Source organism: Salmo salar, chromosome ssa26 (genome assembly GCF_905237065.1).
Source record: "Salmo salar chromosome ssa26, Ssal_v3.1, whole genome shotgun sequence".
NCBI classification, from domain to species: domain Eukaryota; kingdom Metazoa; phylum Chordata; class Actinopteri; order Salmoniformes; family Salmonidae; genus Salmo; species Salmo salar.
Window position 1 is genome coordinate 10,355,469 of NC_059467.1, and position 21,480 is coordinate 10,376,948.

A 21,480-nucleotide genomic window follows, 5' to 3' on the forward strand; every position below is an offset into this window, starting at 1 on the left:
ACAACTATTATATCCCATTTTAAAGATACACTTCTCGTTTATCCAACCACATTGTCCAATTTCAAAAAGGCTTTACGGCGAAAGCATAACATTAGATTATGTTAGGACAGCGCCGAGACAAGAAAAACCACACAGACATTTACCAAGCAAGGAGAGGCGTCACAAAAAACAGAAATACAGCTAAAATGAATCACTAACCTTTGATCTTCATCAGATGGCACTCATAGGACTTCATGTTACACAATGCATGTATGTTTTGCTCGATAAAGTTCATATTTATATCCAAAAACCCCATTTTACATTGGCGTGTAATGTTCAGAAATGTTTTGCCTCCCAAAACTTCCGGTGAATGAGCACATCAATCTACAGAAATACTCATCAGAAACGTTGATAAAATATTAAACTGTTATTCAAAGAATTATAGATACACTTCTCCTTAATGCAACCGCTGTGTCAGATTTAAAAAAAACTTTACAGCGAAAGCACACTGCAATAATCTGAGTACAGCGCTCAGAGACGAAATCAAACCCACCATTTTGTGGAGTCAACAAAACTCAGAAATAACATTATAAATATTCACTTACCTTTGATGATCTTCATCGGAATGCACTCCCAGGAATCCCAGTTCCCCAATAAATGTTCATTTGTTTCGATAAAGTCCATATATATGTCCAAATACCTCCTTTTTGTTCGCGCGTTCGGTAGAGTACTCCAAATGCACTGTGCTCGCGCAGTTAAGTTCAGACGAAAAGTCCAAAAAGTTATAATACAGTTCGTAGAAACATGTCAAAGGATGTGTAGAATCAATTTTTAGGATGTTTTTATCATAAATATTCCATAATATTCCAACCGGACGATTCCTTTGTTTTCAAAAAAGAAAAGGAACACAGCTAACTGTCACGTGAGTGCGCGCCACTGAACTCATGTCATTTTCTCACTCATCTACTTCCAGGACCTCTTATTCTCTCTCTATTCACAGTAGAAGCATGAAACAACGTTCTAAAGATGTCTAGTGGAAGCCTTAGGAAGTGCAAAATGACCCCACAGACACTGTATACTGGATAGGGAATCACTTCAAAAACTACAAACTTCAGATTTCCACACTGCCTGGTTGGATTTTTCTCAGGTTTTTGCCTGCCATATGAGTTCTGTTATACTCACAGACATCATTCAAACAGTTTTAGAAACTTCAGAGTGTCTTCTATCCAAATCTACTAATAATATGCATATCCGTCATTCATCTGAATTTCCGAATACTGCCCCCTGTCACTAAAAAGTGAATGTGTATATTGTCTATATGTTATGTTTATCTGTACTTCCCTGTTGTATGTGCTTGTTTTTGTATAGTGCAGGGCTCATTTGTGAAATAGACGTTAGTCTCAATATGACTTCCCCGTTGAAATAAAGGTAAATAATCGGAATATTTCTCTGAAAATCCTTTTTACTCTGGAAGAGGGAAGTCGCTTTTCGTTGTGATTTGTAGAGACTCAGGAGCTTGTCTTGTGTTTCTGAGCGTTATGGTAGCTCTGATGTCAGAGAGTTGTCTCATTTTCCCACAGAGGACATTTTATTGGCTTTTGAGAGGCATACTGCTGAGGATGGCTGTGAGAATAAAAGGGGTTCAACCTCTGGTCAGACCTGAACCTGATAAACTTGGGACACATGTGGGCAGAAAGTGCTGAACCTACCTTCTCTAATAATGTACTCCAGGGAGGCTGTGTGTGTCAGTGAGCTGGTGTCTTATGTCTCTTTGTGGGTTGGCACAGGATTTATCCATATTTTTTTTGAAGCAGGTTTCAAGCAGTGGAGTAAAGTTGCAGCATTCTGTATTTATGATACTATGTGGTGGTTCCCTTCCTCTTTTAAGAGATGTGCTATTCAACTTGCCCTGCAGAATTCAGAAGAAAAGGCTGCTGGCTCTCCTTTTAAATGAGGAAGCTCTATTGTCTCGGAATACCTGTCTGCCTGTGTGGCTCCCTAGCTCCCACCCAGAGATAATAAAACACCTTGAGCTCCTCCACTGTAGAAATAATGACCCATGGCACTGAAACGAGGCACAATTGAATCGATTTAGCTGCAGTCTGTCCTTTCTTTGACTGCCTCAATGGTCTGAATAGTACGGGGCATTTTTATGAGGAGAGGAGCCCTGTGGATCCAGAGAAATGGCACTGCGATGAATGCTTGGGCAGGTCTCAACTGGCCTGCCCAGAACTGAATACAGTGACGTTATGGCTCACTGTAAAATTCTCACAGCTGTTGATCAGCTAGTTGCACTTGTGCCATTTGTGAAAACATGAGGAATAGAAAGACCGTATGATAATATGCAGGATAATGGAAGGACAGAACCATTGATGCCAAGGAAAGAATATATTGTCAATGCTGTTATTCTTAAGTTACACACATTATCAAGATGTTGTAAAGGGATTTACAGACTTGCTATGCCCTTCTATTGTTCTGGGGACACAGATTTGCTGGTGGGGCATTTTTGGGCAGGGCTGTTTTTATGGCTACTTCAGTGATGGTTGAGGACTACTTGGGGCTGGTTCTTAGGCTGGTGCAAGTTTGGTTTGGGCTTGGTACAGCAGGGATAATCTGGCACTCAATCTGAGCTGTATTTGCAGCCTCTAACGAGAGTCCCTGCTGCGAGGCCCAGTTATTATCACCGCTGCTCCTCCATGCGTGGAGTCTGGATGTGTGTGTCTCTGCTGTGTGCCCAGGAAAGAGACGAAGGAGGTAGGGAGGAGAGAGAAGGGTGGGCATAAAAAGAGCTGAAAACTAGAAGTGCTTTAGTGTTGTTGAGGGATGACTCACAGTGTTGCCCTGAAATGAACCAAAACAATTCCTGCATACAATATATGGTTGTCCTCCGCTGCTCTCTTCTAAATGCAAAACATGCAGACAAGCATTGTTTCACGTAATGTCCAATTGAATATACATCAAATGAAGTATTCTGACTCTTTTTAATATACTTTTTAATTATTACCACACTCTGAGGCTGTACCACACATAAAGTGGTACTTTCCCCTCCTCACACCTTGAAAACACACACAGTAGAAGCATTCACATTACATTCAGCCCACCAGGTAGACTCTCTTCTCTGTGTTAGGTACCTGCGTTGGAGTCAGTCTACACAGGGTTCAGTGATCACTGTTCCTTAGCAACAGGTGAGCCATATGGTCATTTCTGGCACAAGAGTCAGTCCTTTTGTGAGCAGCTGGCTAGAACTTTTCGTTTTTTGTTCTGTTGGCACTTGTAGGGCGATTACAGTTGCACTTGTGGCCGGTACAGGTGTACTGTATGTCAGTGACCTCCCGGTCACCTCCCAGGGAGTGATGACACATCTTCCATGGACATCTAGCTCCGTCTCAGAGAGGAGAGTAAAGAGCCAGCCCCCTCATTGACTTCTCCCACTTACAGTTCAAAGGTTGGTGAAGTAGCTACACCTCCATTCTACCCTACAGCCCGTTTTAAGGACATCCTCAACACTTTAGAAGCTAACGGGGGAAGAATGCGTCTATCAAAGCCTGAAAAGAAAATCCCTATCCCTGAGAAGTGCTGTGGCAGCATGTTGCTAAGTCACTGTTTTGAAAGCAGTGTGTGTGTGTGTGTGTGTGTGTGTGTGTGTGTGTGTGTGTGTGTGTGTGTGTGTGTGTGTGTGTGTGTGTGTGTGTGTGTGTGTGTGTGTGTGTGTGTGTGTGTGTGTGTGTGACAGGAGGACGTGCTATAATCCAGCAGCACGGTGCCTCTCTGTGTTAGAATGTCAGCTCCACTCGTCCACACAGATGCTCCCTGCTGTGTGGTCTGGAGAGGAGACTGTGGCAGGCCGGAGGAGAGCAGGAGAAAGGGTGCAGCCTGGCTGGCTGTTACTGGGAGAGTGGGGCCGACTACCATGCTCTCTGGGAGCTATGTGGGGAGGAGTTTCGCTAAGACATGCCCCCGCACCGTTCCACTGCAGGCCTGTTCTGTCCGCCCCCGGAAACCTAAAACTACAATCCGGGATAATCTCCTTGATGTCTGACTAATACAGTGAAAATCAGAAATGAGCCTCATATACTACCTCCTGGGGTGTGCTTTCCTTGGCGTGTTCTTAAAACTAATGACCCCACCTGCTAGTTCACTGATACTTAAAATTGCCGTCACCGTTCTCTCGGTAGATTAACATTTGCTCAGGCTGAATAAGCGACCAGGCCAAAGTCTTTGACTCAATTTAAAGTTCCTCCAAAAACACATTTGTGTGCCATGTGCTTTATAGAAGCTTTGAAGGTGACTAAAAGACAATGAGCTTGTTGAGTAAGTGGGTAGATGGATGCTGTTTTCTGTTTCCGCTCTATTGTTTCCTATTCTGTACTAAGAAGGATTTGCAGTATGTGTCATACAAGAAATGCTGGAGGTAATTACGAAAGATTATGAATCACACTACAGCTCAGTGCTAGAGGCGTCACTACAGACCCTGGTTCGATTCCAGGCTGTATCACAACCGGCTGTGATTGGGAGTCCCATAGGGTGGCGTACAAATGGCCCAGCATCATCCGGGTTAGGGTTTGGCCGGGGTAGGCCGTCATTGTAAATAAGAATTTGTTCTTAACTGACTTGCCAAGTTAAATAAAAGGTAAAATAAAATGTCTAAATTATTTTGTAAATATTAGAAGAAAATAAACAAATCACCCAATTGTTAATACTATTAGTTGCTTTATCTATATCAAAGCAGATAAAGCACTGCTCCTGGTGGACTCAGTAAATAGATTTTAGAAATTAAGTATGAACCAGATTAAACACACATTCATGGAAATGCTAATCCTTTTCCTGCTCAGGGGGCAGTTTACATTGTTCAGCACATTGTACTTTGAAAGTAGATTTGTATTCAGTGCCCTGCACTTCCTCCCACCCCACTAGAGCGTATCTGCAGGGAGCAGTGCTGTCTGGATAGAGAAGAGGTTTTATACCTGCTTAACCCACTTTCACAGTGCTCTGTGGCTGACTGAGAGACTGACTGAGTAAAAGAGAGCAGCGCCTACCCCATGATGCATGTAGTTGCTGAGTAAATACTTAATTCTGGCAGTGATGTGCACTGTGCCAGGGGCTGTGTGTGTGTGTGTGTGTGTGTGTGTGTGTGTGTGTGTGTGTGTGTGTGTGTGTGTGTGTGTGTGTGTGTGTGTGTGTGTGTGTGTGTGTGTGTGTGTGTTCATGAGGAGACTGTAGAGCTTTTACTGTTGTTTCCTCCCTGGTTTTTAGCTCATGGTGTTGTGGTCATGATGGGGGGGTAGAGCTAGGTTATGTTTAGCTATAAGGTTGACAACATGTGAAAGTGCTGTGTACTGTGGCCAGCCATGATTCCATTAATAGTAGTGACACGTATCCTGTTTGACACTAAACAGAAATGTGCAGGTTCGTCTGTAGATCTGCTTTACCAGAGGTTTAAGTAAGGCAGAATGTCGCCTAAAACCGCTACTAGCTACTACTATGCACGTTTATCGGATGTAATTGATCAATTTCTATGTTTTTTACTCCTATGCTTGTGTATGCTTTTAGAGGACTTATGGTTCATTTCCTTACCGGCCTCTTGTTCAACCTCTCTTTGTCTCCACTCCTATCTGAAATATAAAAAAGAAGCTGCATTGTCTTTAACGCTCCCCAGCTAATTGATATGAATTACTACCCTTTAACGTACAACAGCATAGTAAATATCCCAGGATCCCAGATCCTTCACAATTCGCCTGTTGTCCGCCCATGATGCCATCTCACGGTAGCTTTAACCTCAGCTTCAGGCTCTCGTGAGAGGAAGATGAAACTGACGGGATGACCCCCGCTTTATTCATTTGATTTACTCTCTGTAAGAAATGTCTACCGTTTCTATTGTCAAGCAATCGTTTCATAATGTAGCTAATAATGTCATGTGATAATGTCAAGTAACAATGTAACAGGGCAGATGGATATCGATGCGGTATGAAATCACTGAGGTGGCCTGGCGTTTTGTTTTAAATCACACTCGTACTTACTGTAATATGCATTCGTCACTCTGTCTCCGTGAAGAGCGCTGTCTTGGCAGCGGAGGGTTTGACAGTTAGGGAAATTGACTATAACTGTAACGGGTGATAATGAAAGGCACAGGGAAAAAAGGGGTTGTGTAGAGGAGTTACGTGATGTCAGGCTAGGACAGGATCAGCGCTCTTCCTTTCCTGTCGCACTCAATGTCTCATCAATATCAAGTGTCGTCATCTTTCACTCGCTCACGTTCTCAGTGTTTTGCGCACAATCTCTGTCGGTTTGTTGCGACGTGAAAGAGGGTGAAAATATGACCTTGACTTCATTGGACAGCTGTGGTGTGAAAATAATCTCAAAACAATACAGCTCTACCTGACACTTGGTACTTTTGAATTGACTGTGTGTGTGTGTGTGTGTGTGTGTGTGTGTGTGTGTGTGTGTGTGTGTGTGTGTGTGTGTGTAACTGCGTATGTGTACGTGTGGTGTTAGGGTCTTTTGAGCAGTGAATAGTTGTTGCTGACGCATTGCATCCTCTGGTGTTTATTACTTCCTCACTATTCTTTGTTGCGAAACAAAAGGACATAGCAGAAATAGCCCCCTAACTCATGGTTCCCCAACCCTCTCCCCACCCCAGATGTTTTACATTTGAGTTTTAACCCTAAACTGGCACACCTGATTCAATTAGTCAAAGGCTTGATGATTAGTTGACTAATTGAATCAGGTGTGCCAGTAGGAGTTAAAACAAAAATGTGAAATGTCGGGTGGGGCCGAGGAGAGGGTAGAAAGGCAACAGTGGGTAGGCAGTTCCGGGGGTAGGCAGTTCCGCAGGCACCGGGACTTCCTCATGCACTTCATGGTTTTGATTAAACCGACCTGGAAGACCAGGTGTGTTGAATTTAGGCAATCACTGAGATATTCAATTAGTTCAGTTGCCTAGTTGGAACAAAATCCTGCAATAGCTGCTGCACTCTGGGAACAGGGTTGCCTACCCTTGCTACTGTGTGTACAGATAGCCCAATGTAATCTGTAGTTCTTTGTGTGCGTGCGTGCATGTGCAAACATGCCAGTATGTGTTACAATTACACACACTGGCTGCAGTAGGGAGGCTTTGTATGTGTCATATGGATCTGCCCAGATGGAGCGAGAGGAGAGTGTTAATGTGTGTCTGTGATGGGTTTAGTTCTAGCTCAGAGAGATAGCGAGAAAGAAGAGAGAGCGGGAGGACTGTGAGGCAAGAGGTAGTGTGAGAGGAATTTCAATCAAGGGCTCAACATGCTGTTTAAATACCATCAGCACAAAAGGGGAGGGGAGACTGTCAAGGGGATAAATCCTCACACCTGAGAGGCTGAGAGGAGGCAGGCAGGCTGGACGGAGGCAGGCAGGCCCCAACCCAACCAGACCTCCCTCCACATGGCTGGGAAGCGCCAGATGTGCCGTTCACATTTCATCCTGTTTCAGAGGAAGATAAAAATTAAAATATAAAAATGAGGAAGAGATTATGGAGGTAGAGGAAAGCCAGAGTCAGCAGGCCTTAAGCCAATGACGATGCACAGGATCTGGCTTTTATGGGAGAAGATACATCTTAGGGAATGTTGATGATTGATACTGGATGCCATCATTTATAAGTCTGTTTATCTTGAGAAACTCAAGTTCCTAGTTTTTGTCACATGCCCAAGTACAGTGAAATGCTTTTCTTGCCTTCTTTTTCCCAACGATGCAGTAGTTAATATCAGTAATACTATATATAAAAAAAAGTAAGTAGAACAAAAAACACCAATAAAATAGAATTAAGAATGTAAGTAAGCTATGTACAGGGTCAGTTCCAGGGTCATTGTCAATGTAAGGTAAATCAAGTGTTTGCACTTTAAGTATTCCATTGGTTTTCCTTTGTAGCGGAAAAATTCAATAAAGCGCAGGTTAGTCATTTTAAAAGTATACTGAACAGAAATATAAACGCAACATGTAAAGTGTTGGTCCCATGTTTCCTGAGCTGAAATAAAATATCCCAGAAATGTTCTATACACACAAAGCTTATTTCTCTCAAATGTTGGGCACACATTTGTTTACATCCCTGTGAGTGAGTGTTTCTCCTTTGCCAAGAAACTCACACAACACAATTCCGCATACGTCTCAATTTTGAGGGAGCGTGCAGTTGGCATGCTGACTGCAGGAATGTCCAGTAGAGCTGTTGCCAGAGAATTTAAGGTTAATTTCTCTACCATAAACCGACTCCAACGTCATTGTAGAGAATATGGCAGTATGTCCAACCGGTCTCACAACCGCAGACCACGTGTAACCACTCCAGCCCAGGAGATCGTCTGAGACCTGCCACCTGGACAGCTGATTAAACTGAGGACTATTTCTGTCTGTAATAAAGCCCTTTTGTGGGGTACAACTCAGTGTGATTGGCTGGGCCTGGCTCGTTTATATTTTTGTTCATTATACAGTGGCAAGAAAAAGTATATGAACCTTTTGGAATTACCTGGAATTACCTTGGACAAAAGAGATCTCAGAAGCCTTAAGATTAAGAATTGTTGACTTGCAAAAGTATCTCTAAAAGCGATGTTCATCAGTCCACGGTAAAATAAATTGTCTATAAATGGAGTAAGTTCAGCAGTGTTGCTAATCTCCCTAGGAGTGGCCGTCCTGCAAAGATGACTACAAGAGCACAGCACAGATTGCTCAATGAGGTTAAGAAGAATCCTAGAGTGTCAGCTAAAGACTTACAAAAATCTCTTAAACAAGCTAACATCTCTGTTGACGAGTCTACGATACGTAAAACACTAAACAAGAAAGGTGTTCATGGGAGGACACCACGGAAGAAGCCACTGCTGTCCACGACTGCACATCTGAAGTTTGCAAAAGTGCACCTGGATGTTCCACAGCGCTACTGGCAAAATATTTTGTGGACAGATGAAACTACATTTGAGTTGTTTGGAAGGAACACACAACACTAGGTGTGGAGAAAAAAAGGCACAGCACACCAACATCCAAACCTCATCCCAACTGTAAAGTATGGTGGAGGGAGCATCATGGTTTAAGGCTGCTTTGCTGCCTTGGGGCCTGGACAACTTGCTATCATCGACGGAAAAATGAATTCCCCAGGTTATCAAGGCATTTTGAAGGAGAATGTTTGGCTATCTGTCCGCCAATTGAAGCTCAACAGAAGTTGGGTGATGCAACAGGACAATGACCCAAAACACAGAAGTAAATCAACAACAGAATTGCTTCAACAGAACTAAATACGCCTTAAGGAGTGGCCCAGTCAGAGTCCTGACCTCAACCCGATTGAGATTCTGTGGCATGACCTCGAGAGCAGTTCACACCAGACATCCCAAGAATATTGCTGAACTGAAACAGTTTCGTAAAGAAGAATGGTCCAAAATTCCTCCTGACCGTTGTGCAGGTCTGATCCGCAACTATAGAAAATGTTTGGTTGAGGTTATTGCTGCCAAAGGAGGGTCAACCGGTTATTAAATCCAAGGGTTCACATACTCTTCCCACCCTGTACTGTGAATGTTTACACAGTGTGTTCAATATGGTGGCAGCGTAGCCTAGTGGTTAGAGCATTGGACTAATAACCGAAAGGTTGCAAGATCGGATCCCCGAGCTGACAAGGTACAAATCTGTCGTTCTGCCCCTGAACAAGGCAGTTAACCCACTGTTCCTAGGCCGTCATTGAAAATAAGAATTTGTTCTTAATAATGTTGGGGCTAGGGGGCAGTATTTTCACGGCCGGATGAAAAACATACCCAATTTGAAAAGGTTACTACTCTGGCCCAGAAACTAGAATATGCATATTATTAGTAGATTTGGATAGAAAACACTCTGAATTTCTAAAACTGTTTGAATGGTGTCTGTAAGTATAACAGAACTCATATGGCAGGCAAAAACCTGAGAAAAATACAAGCAGGAAATGAAAATCTTGTGGCTGTACTATTTTCAAGTCATTGCCAATGGAACACACAGTGACAAAGGATTCATTTTGCACTTCCTAAGGCTTCCACTAGATGTCAACAGTCTTTAGAAAGTTGTTTGAGGCGTCTATGATGAACAGAGACCGAATGAGAAGGCTGGGAAGTTCATGTCCCAGGGAATGACATCACTTCATTGGCGCGCGTTCATGTGAGATGGGACCTTGTGTTCCAAAATGTTTTCCAAGACACAGGAAAGGTCCGGTTGAAATATTACTGAAGTTTCACGTTAAAATGGCCCTAAAGATTGATGCTATACAACGTTTGACATGTTTGAACGAACGTAAATAGATTTTTTGGGGGGCTTTTTGTCGTGACATTTTCCTCGCGCGTCCTACATTTTGAGTAGCCTACTAAACGCACTAACAACATGGAACAACATGGATTTATTTGGACATAAATTATGAACTTTATCCAACAAAACAACATTTGTTGTGGATCTGGGATTCCTGGAAGTGCCTTCTGATGAAGATTATTAAAGGTAAGTGAATATTTCTAACGTTATTTATGCATTTAGATGACTCCAAAATGGCAGCTATCTGTATTGCCTAGTGTATTTTTCTGAGCGTAGTACTCAGATTATTGCAAAGTGTGCTTTCCCAGTAAAGTTATTTTCAAATCTGTCAATGCGCTTGCATTCAGGAGATGTTAATCTATAATTCTTTGAATAACAGTTTATTGTTTTATCCACGTTTATAATGAGTATTTTTGTAAATTCACCGGCAGTTTTGGGGGAGATACATTTTCTGAACGTCACGCGCCGATGTAAAATGCTGTTTTTGGATATAATTATGAACTTGATAGAACAAAAAATGCATGTATTGTCTAACATAATGTCATAGGAGTGTCATCTGATGAAGATTGTCAAAGGTTAGTGCATAATTTTAGCTGGTTTTCTACTTTTGGTGACGCCTGTCCTTGCTGGCTGTGTGTACTTTTTTGGCTATGTACTCTCCTAACATAATCTAACTTTATGCTTTCGCCGTAAAGCCTCTTTGAAATCGGACAATGTGGTTGGATTAAGGAGATGTTTATCTTTCAAATGGTGTAAAATAGTTGATTGTTTGAGAAATTGAAATTATTTAATTTTTGCTGTTTTGAATTTCGCGCCATGATAGCAATCCCATCAGTGGGATTCTATCCCCAAGAGGTTTTAACTGACTTGCCTAGTTAAATAAAGTAAAAATAAAGACATGAAAACTTATAATTGTTTGTGTGTTATTAGTTTAAGCAGACTGTGTTTGTCTATTGTTGTGACCTAGGTGAAGATCAGATCAAATTCTATGCCCAATTTATGCAGAAATCCAGGTATTTCCAAAGGGTTCACATACTTTTTCTTGCCACTGTATATGCCAGATGTACAGTATTTGGCCCAGGTCTGCTGTACATGGTTTCCATGGTACAGCATGACATGATGAGGAGGAGTGGGTCTGAACAGTGTACCCCTTCATTCCATCTGTTATATCTCTCCCCTGAGATGAGATGGGGGGGGGGGAAATAGAGGAGCTTGTGCTTTTATAAAGTCAACCTCATCTGTGAGTCACTGCTTCCCCTCCCATTTGTATGCCATTTGAAATGACAGCATTCTGTCCTCATTGACAGGGAGATGGCCATCGAAGGCCGTGTGATGAAGTGTCATTTACCCTTTCCTGTCACACGCACAGTAGAGATCCCAGTGAGTGATCCACATGTAGTAGGGGACTTATGACAAAGAGGTCTGACAATGTCACCAAATAAATGCCTGAATTACAGCAATGCAGATGAAGCAAAGAAAACATGCGCTATGGGTTTTGACACTCCCTGAGGAAAGCTAGCTGAGGAAACAGCTGATGCTGTGAAGCCAGAGACTGAAGACCATTTTAGCAGAGCATTGGTTTAGATTTTTTTCTCCTGGCAGGCAGCCTTTGGACTTTCCACCATGTATAATTTGTGAACTACAGACCCTCCCAGAGAATGTGGGAGGTGGGACAGTTATAGGGCGCCCTGCTGTGCCTGCTGAGTGAGCACTGGGCCTTTGATTAGCCAACCACTGCTTTGCGCCGTATGTTCAGCAGCCAAGTCAGCACTTCAGCAGACACACAGGGCTTTCTCCAAGGCCTCCGCACACCCCAACAAGCATCTGGAGATGACTTGCTTGTGGTTTAAATCTATAACTGGAAAGGAATTGTTGCTATGGTCTCAACAAATTATTTTAAGAAAGTGCATCAGACTCATTGTGTGAAATATTTAGCTGTATGTAATTGTCCATTCTTGTTTTGAGAGGTTCAGGTTTTTTGACTTCTTATTTATTCAGAATTGATCATTTAAGCCTTGACCACGTTTTCTGTACGTACAACTGATAAACAGTGTCCCCCATCAAAGAAGTAAACACTTTGATTTCAGTCTTTAGAGGCTGTAAGACACTGTTCAGTAACACCTGTGACCATATTGTGCCCTCTGGAGGTCATCTCTGCCTGTGCAGGTTTCTTACCGTATCCTACTGGGCTGAGCTGTGTTCTCTCAACAAAAAGCATTCAATCACTAGGGAGACTCCAAAAGGAAATGCAACTGGCTGACCTACCATATGCCCAAGGACTTCTGCATAATGAAACTTATCAAGGTGTGAAAATGGTCTCTGAAAAGCTGTCAGCTTTGTCTAGCTATTACTGAGCATCAGAGAATACTGAATGGTGATGCTAAAAGATGAGGTACGTTACAATTACAGTAGTTACAGGACAATAGTTCACATACTGTAGCTGTATGTGGAGTAAGAGATGTGGAACATTTGAGGATGATACAAGATGTCTTGCATTAGCCCAAGATGTCCCAAGACCTTAGCGGCTGATAGCTGTTGTCTGAGAAGGACAACTGTCAGAATCATGAGGTTAGTCTCTGATGAAACCTGTCTCACCATGGCAGCTGTCCTGCTTTTTGTGTGTGTGTGTGTGTGTGTGCGTGCTTGCTTGCTTGTTTGTTTTTTTATTTGTGTGCGCTTGCATGTGTACGTGCGTGCGTGCATGTGTGGCATAGAAAGTTATTTGTCCATCAACTCAATGTAGCTGATGGCAATAACAGCAGAGAAAGCTTGTGCCCAGTTCTTCTTTGTGGAGCACTAAAGGGCAGCTCATGCATATGCATCACTGACCTTGCCAAATCAAAGCTAAAGCATTACACTGACTTTTAAAAAGAATGCAATTAATGTAGAGTCCTTTTACACCATCATCTAATTAGAATTCCCATAATAAGCGCCTGTAAAAGGCAGATTTTAAAACAAAATCATTAGTTAAACCACAAAGAATAAGCACAATCACCGCATCAGTCCTCAAGGCTTAACAGGAGTACACTGAGCCTATTATGAAATTCCAATGTTGACCCTTTAGTGCTTATTAGTAGTGTTGCACGGTATACCTAAACGTCTGTACTTTTCCCGATACTGTAACATTAAGAACGGTTCGGTACTAGAATTTGTGTTCTTTTCAGTACTTCTGTCAAATGTGTCTCACGAATCAAGCCTGTCTTATCAGCGCAGCCGACCCTGTATTATAGCACGCACCCTGCCTTCTCCACTTACTCATTAGGCTGTACTGGGAGTCTGGGCTGCCTCATGTTAGCTCCCACTCATGCTGCGCAGAAGTTAACAGACTTGAATAATGCGACACGGCATGTGGAGATGTTGAAACTGTTCATTACTGTTTGCAAAACAGGCTAGTCCATTACAGGCTAGAACACTTTACAATGGAAGAAGATACTGGTAGCTTCCAGCTTTGTAAGCAAAATGTCCTTGCTAGCTAACAGCTAAAGCTAACATCAATTCACTACCCTAGTACTTTGTTTGTGATAATATGCAACTATAAGGCAAAATATGCAGTTTTTCCAAGCTGATTGCCACCAGAAACATGATTCATTCACTTATTTGGTCGCTCACTCACGTCTCTCCCGAAGATGATCTATTATCTCCACCATGGTTCGTTGGACAGAGCCTATGGGGAAAATGAATGCGGTTTTTCGAGGGGTTTTGGATAAACGCAGAAAAGAAGGTCTGTGGTAAAAGCAGGCTTAGGAGATCTTACACGTCTTGTTCTATGAGATCATCTTCATCCGCTAACGTCACTTTTTGTAGATTTTGAAGAATTGCTGTAATAAAGCACAAAAAGGCTTCATAATTCATAAAGCTCATTAAATGACTGTTATTATCTCAAATGGAAGGGAAACAGATTTTTGTTGTAGTTGTCATCTGTAGCCCCATGAAATCAGTCAAAACAAGCTCAATAACTCAATGCATGCACAAACTCCTACTGAATATGCATTCACCTGTATTGTGGATAGGCCTAAGCTACATTTGATTTACCCAGTTTATCAATAGAAATGTACCATTGAAATAAATGATTGCCATTCTGTAATTAGACTGGTAAAAACACGGTCAAATTGACTGTATAGTTGATTCATTAATGCACACATGGATGTCTCAGAATTTTTTTGTAAATGTCATATATTTTGTAAATAAAAAAATTATAATATTGAACTTGAAAGATGCGCCAGGTAGCCTAGTGGTTAGAGCGTTGAGCCAGTAACCGAAAGGTTGCAAGATCAAATCCCCGAGCTGACAAGGTAAAAATCTATCGTTCTGCCCCTGAACAAGGCAGTTAACACACTGTTCCTAGGCCGTCATTGTAAATAAGAATTTGTTCTTAACTGACTTGCCTAATTAAATAAAGGTTAAATTAAAATACAAAATTATAAACTAAAATGCCCAACAATTGAGCAGAGCAGTAGCTGACTTTATCTGTATGGTTGGTTCAAGTGCCTTTCTTTGACTGGCTAATATACCTATCAAAAAGGAAAAGGCCTCCAGCGGGGAGGCAAAACACACAACACGACAAGAGAGATACCTCAACCTAAGACGACAACATAGCATAGCAGCAACACATGACAACACAGCATGCTAGCAACACAACATGACAACATCATGGTAGCAGCGCAACATGGTAGCAGCGCAACATGGTAGCAGCGCAACATGGTAGACGCACAACATGGTAGAAGCACAACATGGCAGCAGCACAACATGGTAGCAGCACAACATGGTACAAACATCGTTGGGCACAGACAACAGCGCAAAGGGCAAGAAGGTAGAGACAACAATACATCACGCGAATCAGCCACAACTGTCAGTAATACTAAACCTGGTATCAGTATTGAAGTCAAAATTCGGGTATTGTGACAACAGTACTTATTAGTCCTTCATACATATTTCTCTATCTTTTGATTCATTTTGGGGTGGAAAGCTGCAGTGCCTGTAGCAAACAGTTAAATGATGCAGAGGAGATAAGGGAATGGGAGCAGCATCACCTTGTAGAGCTGACAGGACCCTCACCTCAAACCCAATGAAAGATTAAATTAGAGGTGTGCAGTGGTGGGATTGTAGATCCGAGGGTAGATGTACTGCATGGATGCAGGGGGGAAGTCACTGGCTAGTACTGATACTGCCACGCTTGTTCAACTAACACACAAACACAGCAGTCATTCACAACAGCACTTCTAAAAAAAACTGCTTATTGCTCTTCCCTGGAGCTGTGTATTTCATGTGCACAGGTTGGCCTTTTTTTTGTTGCTCAGACACGCCTGTGTTTTGGTTTTTAATTGATGTGTGCCGTTCTCATGTGGTCTCAGAGAGCGTTTTGTGGGTGCCCGTCAGATCTATTTCCAAATAGGCTGTTCCATATTGTACTACTGCTTGATTTGATCAACAACAAAAAAGATTTGATTTCAATGAATCGAAAGAAACTTAAAGGTTGTTTTCCTATGGGGCATGAAATTAAGTTTAAATGGTATTACAGTGAAATGCTTACTTGCAAGCTCTTTCCTCAACAGTGCTGTATTAATATAACAATTGTCAATGCCAGTAATATATATTTTTTTTAAAGAGAGAATGATCAATACTGTACGAAGTCAGAGAAAAGGTCAAAAATAATATACATGATTGGGATTTATACATTGCTCCAAAAAATAAACGGAACACTTAAACAACACAATGTAACTCCAAGTCAATCACACTTCTGTGAAATCAAACTGTCCACATAGGAAGCAACACAGATTGACAATAAATTTCACATGCTGTTATGCAAATGGAATAGACAACAGGTGGAAATTATAGGCAATTAGCAAGACACCCCCAATAAAGGAGTGGTTCTGCAGGTGGGGACCACAGACAACTTCTCAGTTCCTATGCTTCCTGGCTGATGTTTTGGTCACTTTTGAATGCTGGCGGTGCTTTCACTCTAGTGGTAGCATGAGACGGAGTCTACAACCCACACAAGTGGCTCAGGTAGTGCAGCTCATCCAGGATGGCACATCAATGCGAGCTGTTGAAAGAAGGTTTGCTGTGTCTGTCAGCGTAGTGTCCAGAGCATGGAGGCGCTACCAGGAGACAGGCCAGTACATCAGGAGACGTGGAGGAGGCCGTAGGAGGGCAACAACCCAGCAGCAGGACCGCTACCTCCGCCCTTGTGCAAGAAGGAGCAGGAGAAGCACTGCCAAATGACCTCCAGCAGGCCACAAATGTGCATGTGTCTGCTCAAACGGTCAGAAACAGACTCCATGAGGGTGGTATGAGGGCCCGACGTCCACAGGTGGGGGTTGTGCTTACAGCCCCCTCTGGCATTTGCCAGAGAACACCAAGATTGGCAAATTCGCCACTGGCGCCCTGTGCTCTTCACAGATGAAAGCAGGTTCAACTCTGAGCACGTGACAGACGTGACAGAGTCTGGAGACGCCGTGGAGAACGTTCTGCTGCCGCAAACATCCTCCAGCATGACCGGTTTGGCGGTGGGTCAGTCATGGTGTGGGGTGGCATTTCTTTGGGGGGCCGCACAGCCCTCCATGTGCTCGCCAGAGGTAGCCTGACTGCCATTAGGTACCGAGATGAGATCCTCAGACCCCTTGTGAGACCATGTGCTGGTGCGGTTGGCCATGGGTTCCTCCTAATGCAAGACAATGCTAGACCTCATGTGGCTGGAGTGTGTCAGCAGTTCCTGCAAGAGGAAGGCATTGATGCTATGGACTGGCCCGCCCGTTCCCCAGACCTGAATCCAATTGAGCACATCTGGGACATCATGTCTCGCACCATCCACCAACGCCATGTTGCACCACAGACTGTCCAGGAGTTGGCGGATGCTTTAGTCCAGGTCTGGGAGGAGATCCCTCAGGAGACCATCCGCCACCTCATCAGGAGCATGCCCAGGCATTGTAGGGAGGTCATACAGGCATGTGGAGGCCACACACACTACTGAGCCTGATTTTGACTTGTTTTAAGGACATTACATCAAAGTTGGATCAGCCTGTAGTGTGGTTTTCCAGACCTCCATGGGTTGATAAATTGGATTTCCATTGATTATTTTTGTGTGATTTTGTTGTCAGCACATTCAACTATGTAAAGAAAAAAGTATTTAATAAGATTATTTCTTTCATTCAGATCTAGGATGTGTAGTTTAAGTGTTCCCTTTATTTTTTTTAGCAGTATATTTATTCATTAACGGTTATATTTTCCTTGCGAAGCTACAGTTGAGTGTTTTTGCTTGCTCTGACAGAATTTACATACACAGTCAGTTACCCTTTGTTCAGATGCAGCACCCTCCCGAGAAGTTTGGCTCAGCCTGCCCATGGCTTCCGAGAGGACATTGGCTCACTTTTCCCTGCAGTGAGTGTGAGTGAATGGACAAGAGGTGAACTGGAGCGGTCAGACTCTGCTCCGTCTTATCAGACGCAGGCAGCAGAGAGGGGGAGCGCTTTCGCTGCATACGTCAATGGAGTGAATGCGAGGGGAGAATGAACTGCGTCTCATTGTGCTGCCTTCATCACGCGTGTCCTCTCCTATCTCCTGGCTGGCCCGCGAGAGGCAGTGGCAGTGGCAGTGCCAGAGTCAATGCAAACTAGTCTGAAGCCAGGCCAATTGACAACTGGAAACTGTTTGTGAATGTGTGTTTATGCATGTGTGTTCATCTGAGGGAGTGAGTGTGTGCGTGTTCAAGGTTCTGCAATTAGCTCTCTGGGCGTAAAGGAAAGCAGGAAATAATTAGAAACCGTAAAGCATTCTATGAGCCTACCAGACAAAGATTGATGCTCACTGGGTGGGTAAGGTTGCAGATAATTGAGAATGTTTGTGACTTGCTGTGTCAGAACCAGTATAAACCTGTTGTTGGGGGATGGAACAGATGATTTGCCTAGAAGCAGGCTGCTTATGACTGGGATAGGTGTCCTATGTGCCGTAGCCAGGGGGAATCTGGGACACCTGCCACTTTGCTTGCTGTCAAACTGGAAGCATGTGGGGGGTGAGCCTTGTGTGTCTTTGTCACAGTGTGAGTATAACCGTTTCAGGCTGTGTTTTATTGGACCAAATTCCAAACTGAATTTCAGCACTGGTTCTGCAGGAGGCTAAAATGATTGTTCATTCTCATTGACTTTCTGGTAATGTTTAGCTGTGGTAGTTGGTTGTGGTTACTATAGAAACATATAATACTAAATCTGTGCCTTTTTTTGCAATAGCAAAGGGATAGCTAGAAGTATCCAGGGCACTTCCAGGGCACTTCCCCACTGGTATTCCCCAGTGATGGCTACTCTTGCATTTATATCTAACAGGATTTAGGCCTCCATGCCTGTGAAATGAATCCTCATGTCATTTGAATAAGGTCTCGTCAGAATAAAAATGTGGATACATGGAACATAGTTTTTTTCTGTTCAACAATCAACTGGATAATGTACACAGTTTGGATTCCACCATTGCTTTAGTTCAGTGTGCGATGTGGCCATTTTTTTTGTCATCTGATCTATTTTCGGTGTGAATTTGACCTGAGGCAGATGCTGTTCCTCTCTCTTCTCACTCTTTCTGTTCTCATTTACCTCACCACCTCCCTCTGCCTTAAGCAGAAAGCATTTCTGTTACGTTTAAGCAAACAGTGCCTTTATTGCCTATGAAGATAAAAACATTTTTAAAATGACTGAGTCGGCAACAGAGGGAATTGGGTTTGTATGAGGTAAAGAATAACATTTGTCAAGGACAGTTGCTTGTCTCATTTTCCTTTGTTTTGTGCTTTTGATATTCTAGCACTAGACAGTTTTGTTCGAGTCATCATTATGTATGTACCTCTCTAGCACAGCACAATCCATATGAAAACTCTGAATTCCTTCTGTCGACTTAAATCTGTCTGTCTCCTCCTCTGTCTTCCAGAAGAAGGTGGTGGAGCAGCTGAGGAAAGAGCTGCTGGTTAAACAGGATCATCCGGAGGTCCAGGCCCATCAGCAGCCCCAGCACCCAGTGCAGCCTGATGGGAAGGCCTCTGCCCTGCCTAACCTCCACACCCCACCCTCCCTGCCCTCGCCTGACAAACTGAGCACGCCACAGGTACTTTCTCTCACACACACACACACACACACACACACACACACACACACACACACACACACACACACACACACACACACACACACACACACACACTGCTGTAATAGTAATCTGTTGGTATGTGTTGTAGAAGGGTAGCCCCATATTCAACTTAGCTTCTCTCCTGGACAGAACACGATGACGATCACCCCGGTCATCGCCACTAAGACTCTACCTCTGGTACTGAAAGCTGCCACCGCTACCATGCCTGCTTCCGCCGTGACGCCGCGACCCTCCGTCACCAAGGTCACAGCCATCAGCAACACGCCCAAGGCCAGCATAGGTCACCCTGACTCACTGAGTGCACCTATCAACCTTCAGACATCCAGCAAGTTGACCAATCAGGGAATGGAGCCAGTTCGGATAGTCTCCAAGAACACTATTGTTGTAAGTATACTGTATGTGCCACATGTCACTCACTCCGCTTCATTGTCTGCACATAAAATGAATTTACACTAAACTGTCCCTGAAGTCCTGATTGTGTTAATGGTATATGTCTGATTTTGTAAACAAACATTTTAAATCACAGGGCACAGATGGGGTTGCTGTCTTCTTTACACAAGGATAATGTGTCGCCCTTTTCTGCGTCGTTGCAGGGGTGTCTGTAAATGCAGATTTCATAAAGAACCTATTTCTCTTCGCTGTGTGAATCGTACGTTTATGAGTGTGCTCTCATGGTCTACCTCGCTGAGACTGCACAGCTGTGCGTCTTCACATTCTCTAACGTGTGTAAACGGATGGTTTTGTCACAGGTGCAGGCCACTGCCCAGCCTATCAAAGTTCCTCAGTTTATCCCTCCACCTAGACTGATGCCTCGACCTACCTTTGTACCACAGGTTCGTCTACATGGATCTCCCCTCCCCTCACCCCGCAGCCTCTCTCCAGTAACACTAACAGGGGGCGTTTAGACTGGATATCAATCCTAGAATGACCAGCTTCTAAGCTTGCAATTCATTAGGTATCATCTGACATCATGTAACATCAAATGTACTCAATTTGAGGCAGTTTGATTGCATCTCCTGCCAGGCTACAATGGTTTTCTATTCAGAGGTCTGAATAGGGATTCTACTGGAGGGGACTGGTGGAGCAAGTTCTTTTACATTTGTTATGTTTGTCTTGTGTCCTTTTGTGATGTGTGTTCCTGCATTCATATGCTTTTTGTTCAGGACCAAAGGCTTGGCCCAAGACCTGTTTCAGTGGCATTTTTGTAACCCCTTGCTAACTACCTGGCTTCACTATCTATGTCAGCAGTGTTGTTCCTTACCACGTGCTTTGGCTGTTCCTCCAATCTACCTGCCCAGGGCCAGCCCACTTCCTGCTAACCTTTGTTGTGAATGTGGCATGCCCTCTGTTGTTGCTGCTTTGTGTGTTGATTACAAAGGGTTATTGCTGGTAATTGATATGCACTTTTTCTTTCTGTTTAAAAGGCATTGGCCCTTACATACTGTATACTCACTATCCTCCTGTCTATATTGCGGACCAGGTCCGACCAAACCCAGCCACACCCACTTCCACGGTGCCCATCGCCCCTGCGCCCCCTCCTCCCATGCTGGCTGCCCCTCAGCTCCTCCAGCGGCCTGTCATGTTGACCACCAAGCTGACCTCCACCTCACTGGCCTCCACCACCGGGCCCATCCACCAGGTACGCATTGTAAACGGCCAGCCCTGCGCCAGCATCACCAAGACCCTGCCATCTGCCCAGCTGACTGGCATCGTCATCACCTCGCCAGCCACCATTACGGCCACCACCCCCCTGGCAACACATCAGACCCTTCAGATCAGAAGCCTCAGCCCTGACACCAAGGTGAGAGCAGGGAGGGGAGGAACGAAGAGGGGGCGGGCGAACTTGATTTGTCTTAATTACATTCATCTCAAAGGATCCAATCAAATGAAATCTTATTAGCTTCCAGGTAATATTTTGAGTAGGGCCTTCGGTAGTAGGATTACCATTTTCATTGCTGTTTAACCAAGAAGCACGCAGCTGTTAGCCTTGCTATTTTGTGTTCATCACAGGCTTCTTACTTAACTCAATTTGGTCTGCATAGGCACCCTGCATTGTTGATGTGCATGGATAGGTACTTGAGCGGCTGCCACAACTCTCTTCCAGAGAGT

General features: G+C 43.7%; 1 protein-coding gene across 7 annotated transcripts in view; it reads left to right on the forward strand.

Annotated features, from left to right (window-relative positions):
- The window catches only part of LOC106587113 (PHD finger protein 21A), a 48,434-nt gene that overhangs the window by 16,795 nt on the left and 10,159 nt on the right, over positions 1–21,480 (forward strand). For 6 of the 7 annotated variants that reach the window (XM_014175125.2, XM_014175129.2, XM_014175131.2 and 3 more), the window contains 4 exons: positions 19,156–19,329; positions 19,501–19,755; positions 20,121–20,204; positions 20,852–21,172. In XM_014175125.2, the coding sequence (XP_014030600.2) occupies positions 19,156–19,329; positions 19,501–19,755; positions 20,121–20,204; positions 20,852–21,172 (834 nt within the window). The remainder of the gene's footprint in view (positions 1–19,155; positions 19,330–19,500; positions 19,756–20,120; positions 20,205–20,851; positions 21,173–21,480) is intronic. The other variant, XM_014175127.2, reaches the window with a different exon arrangement.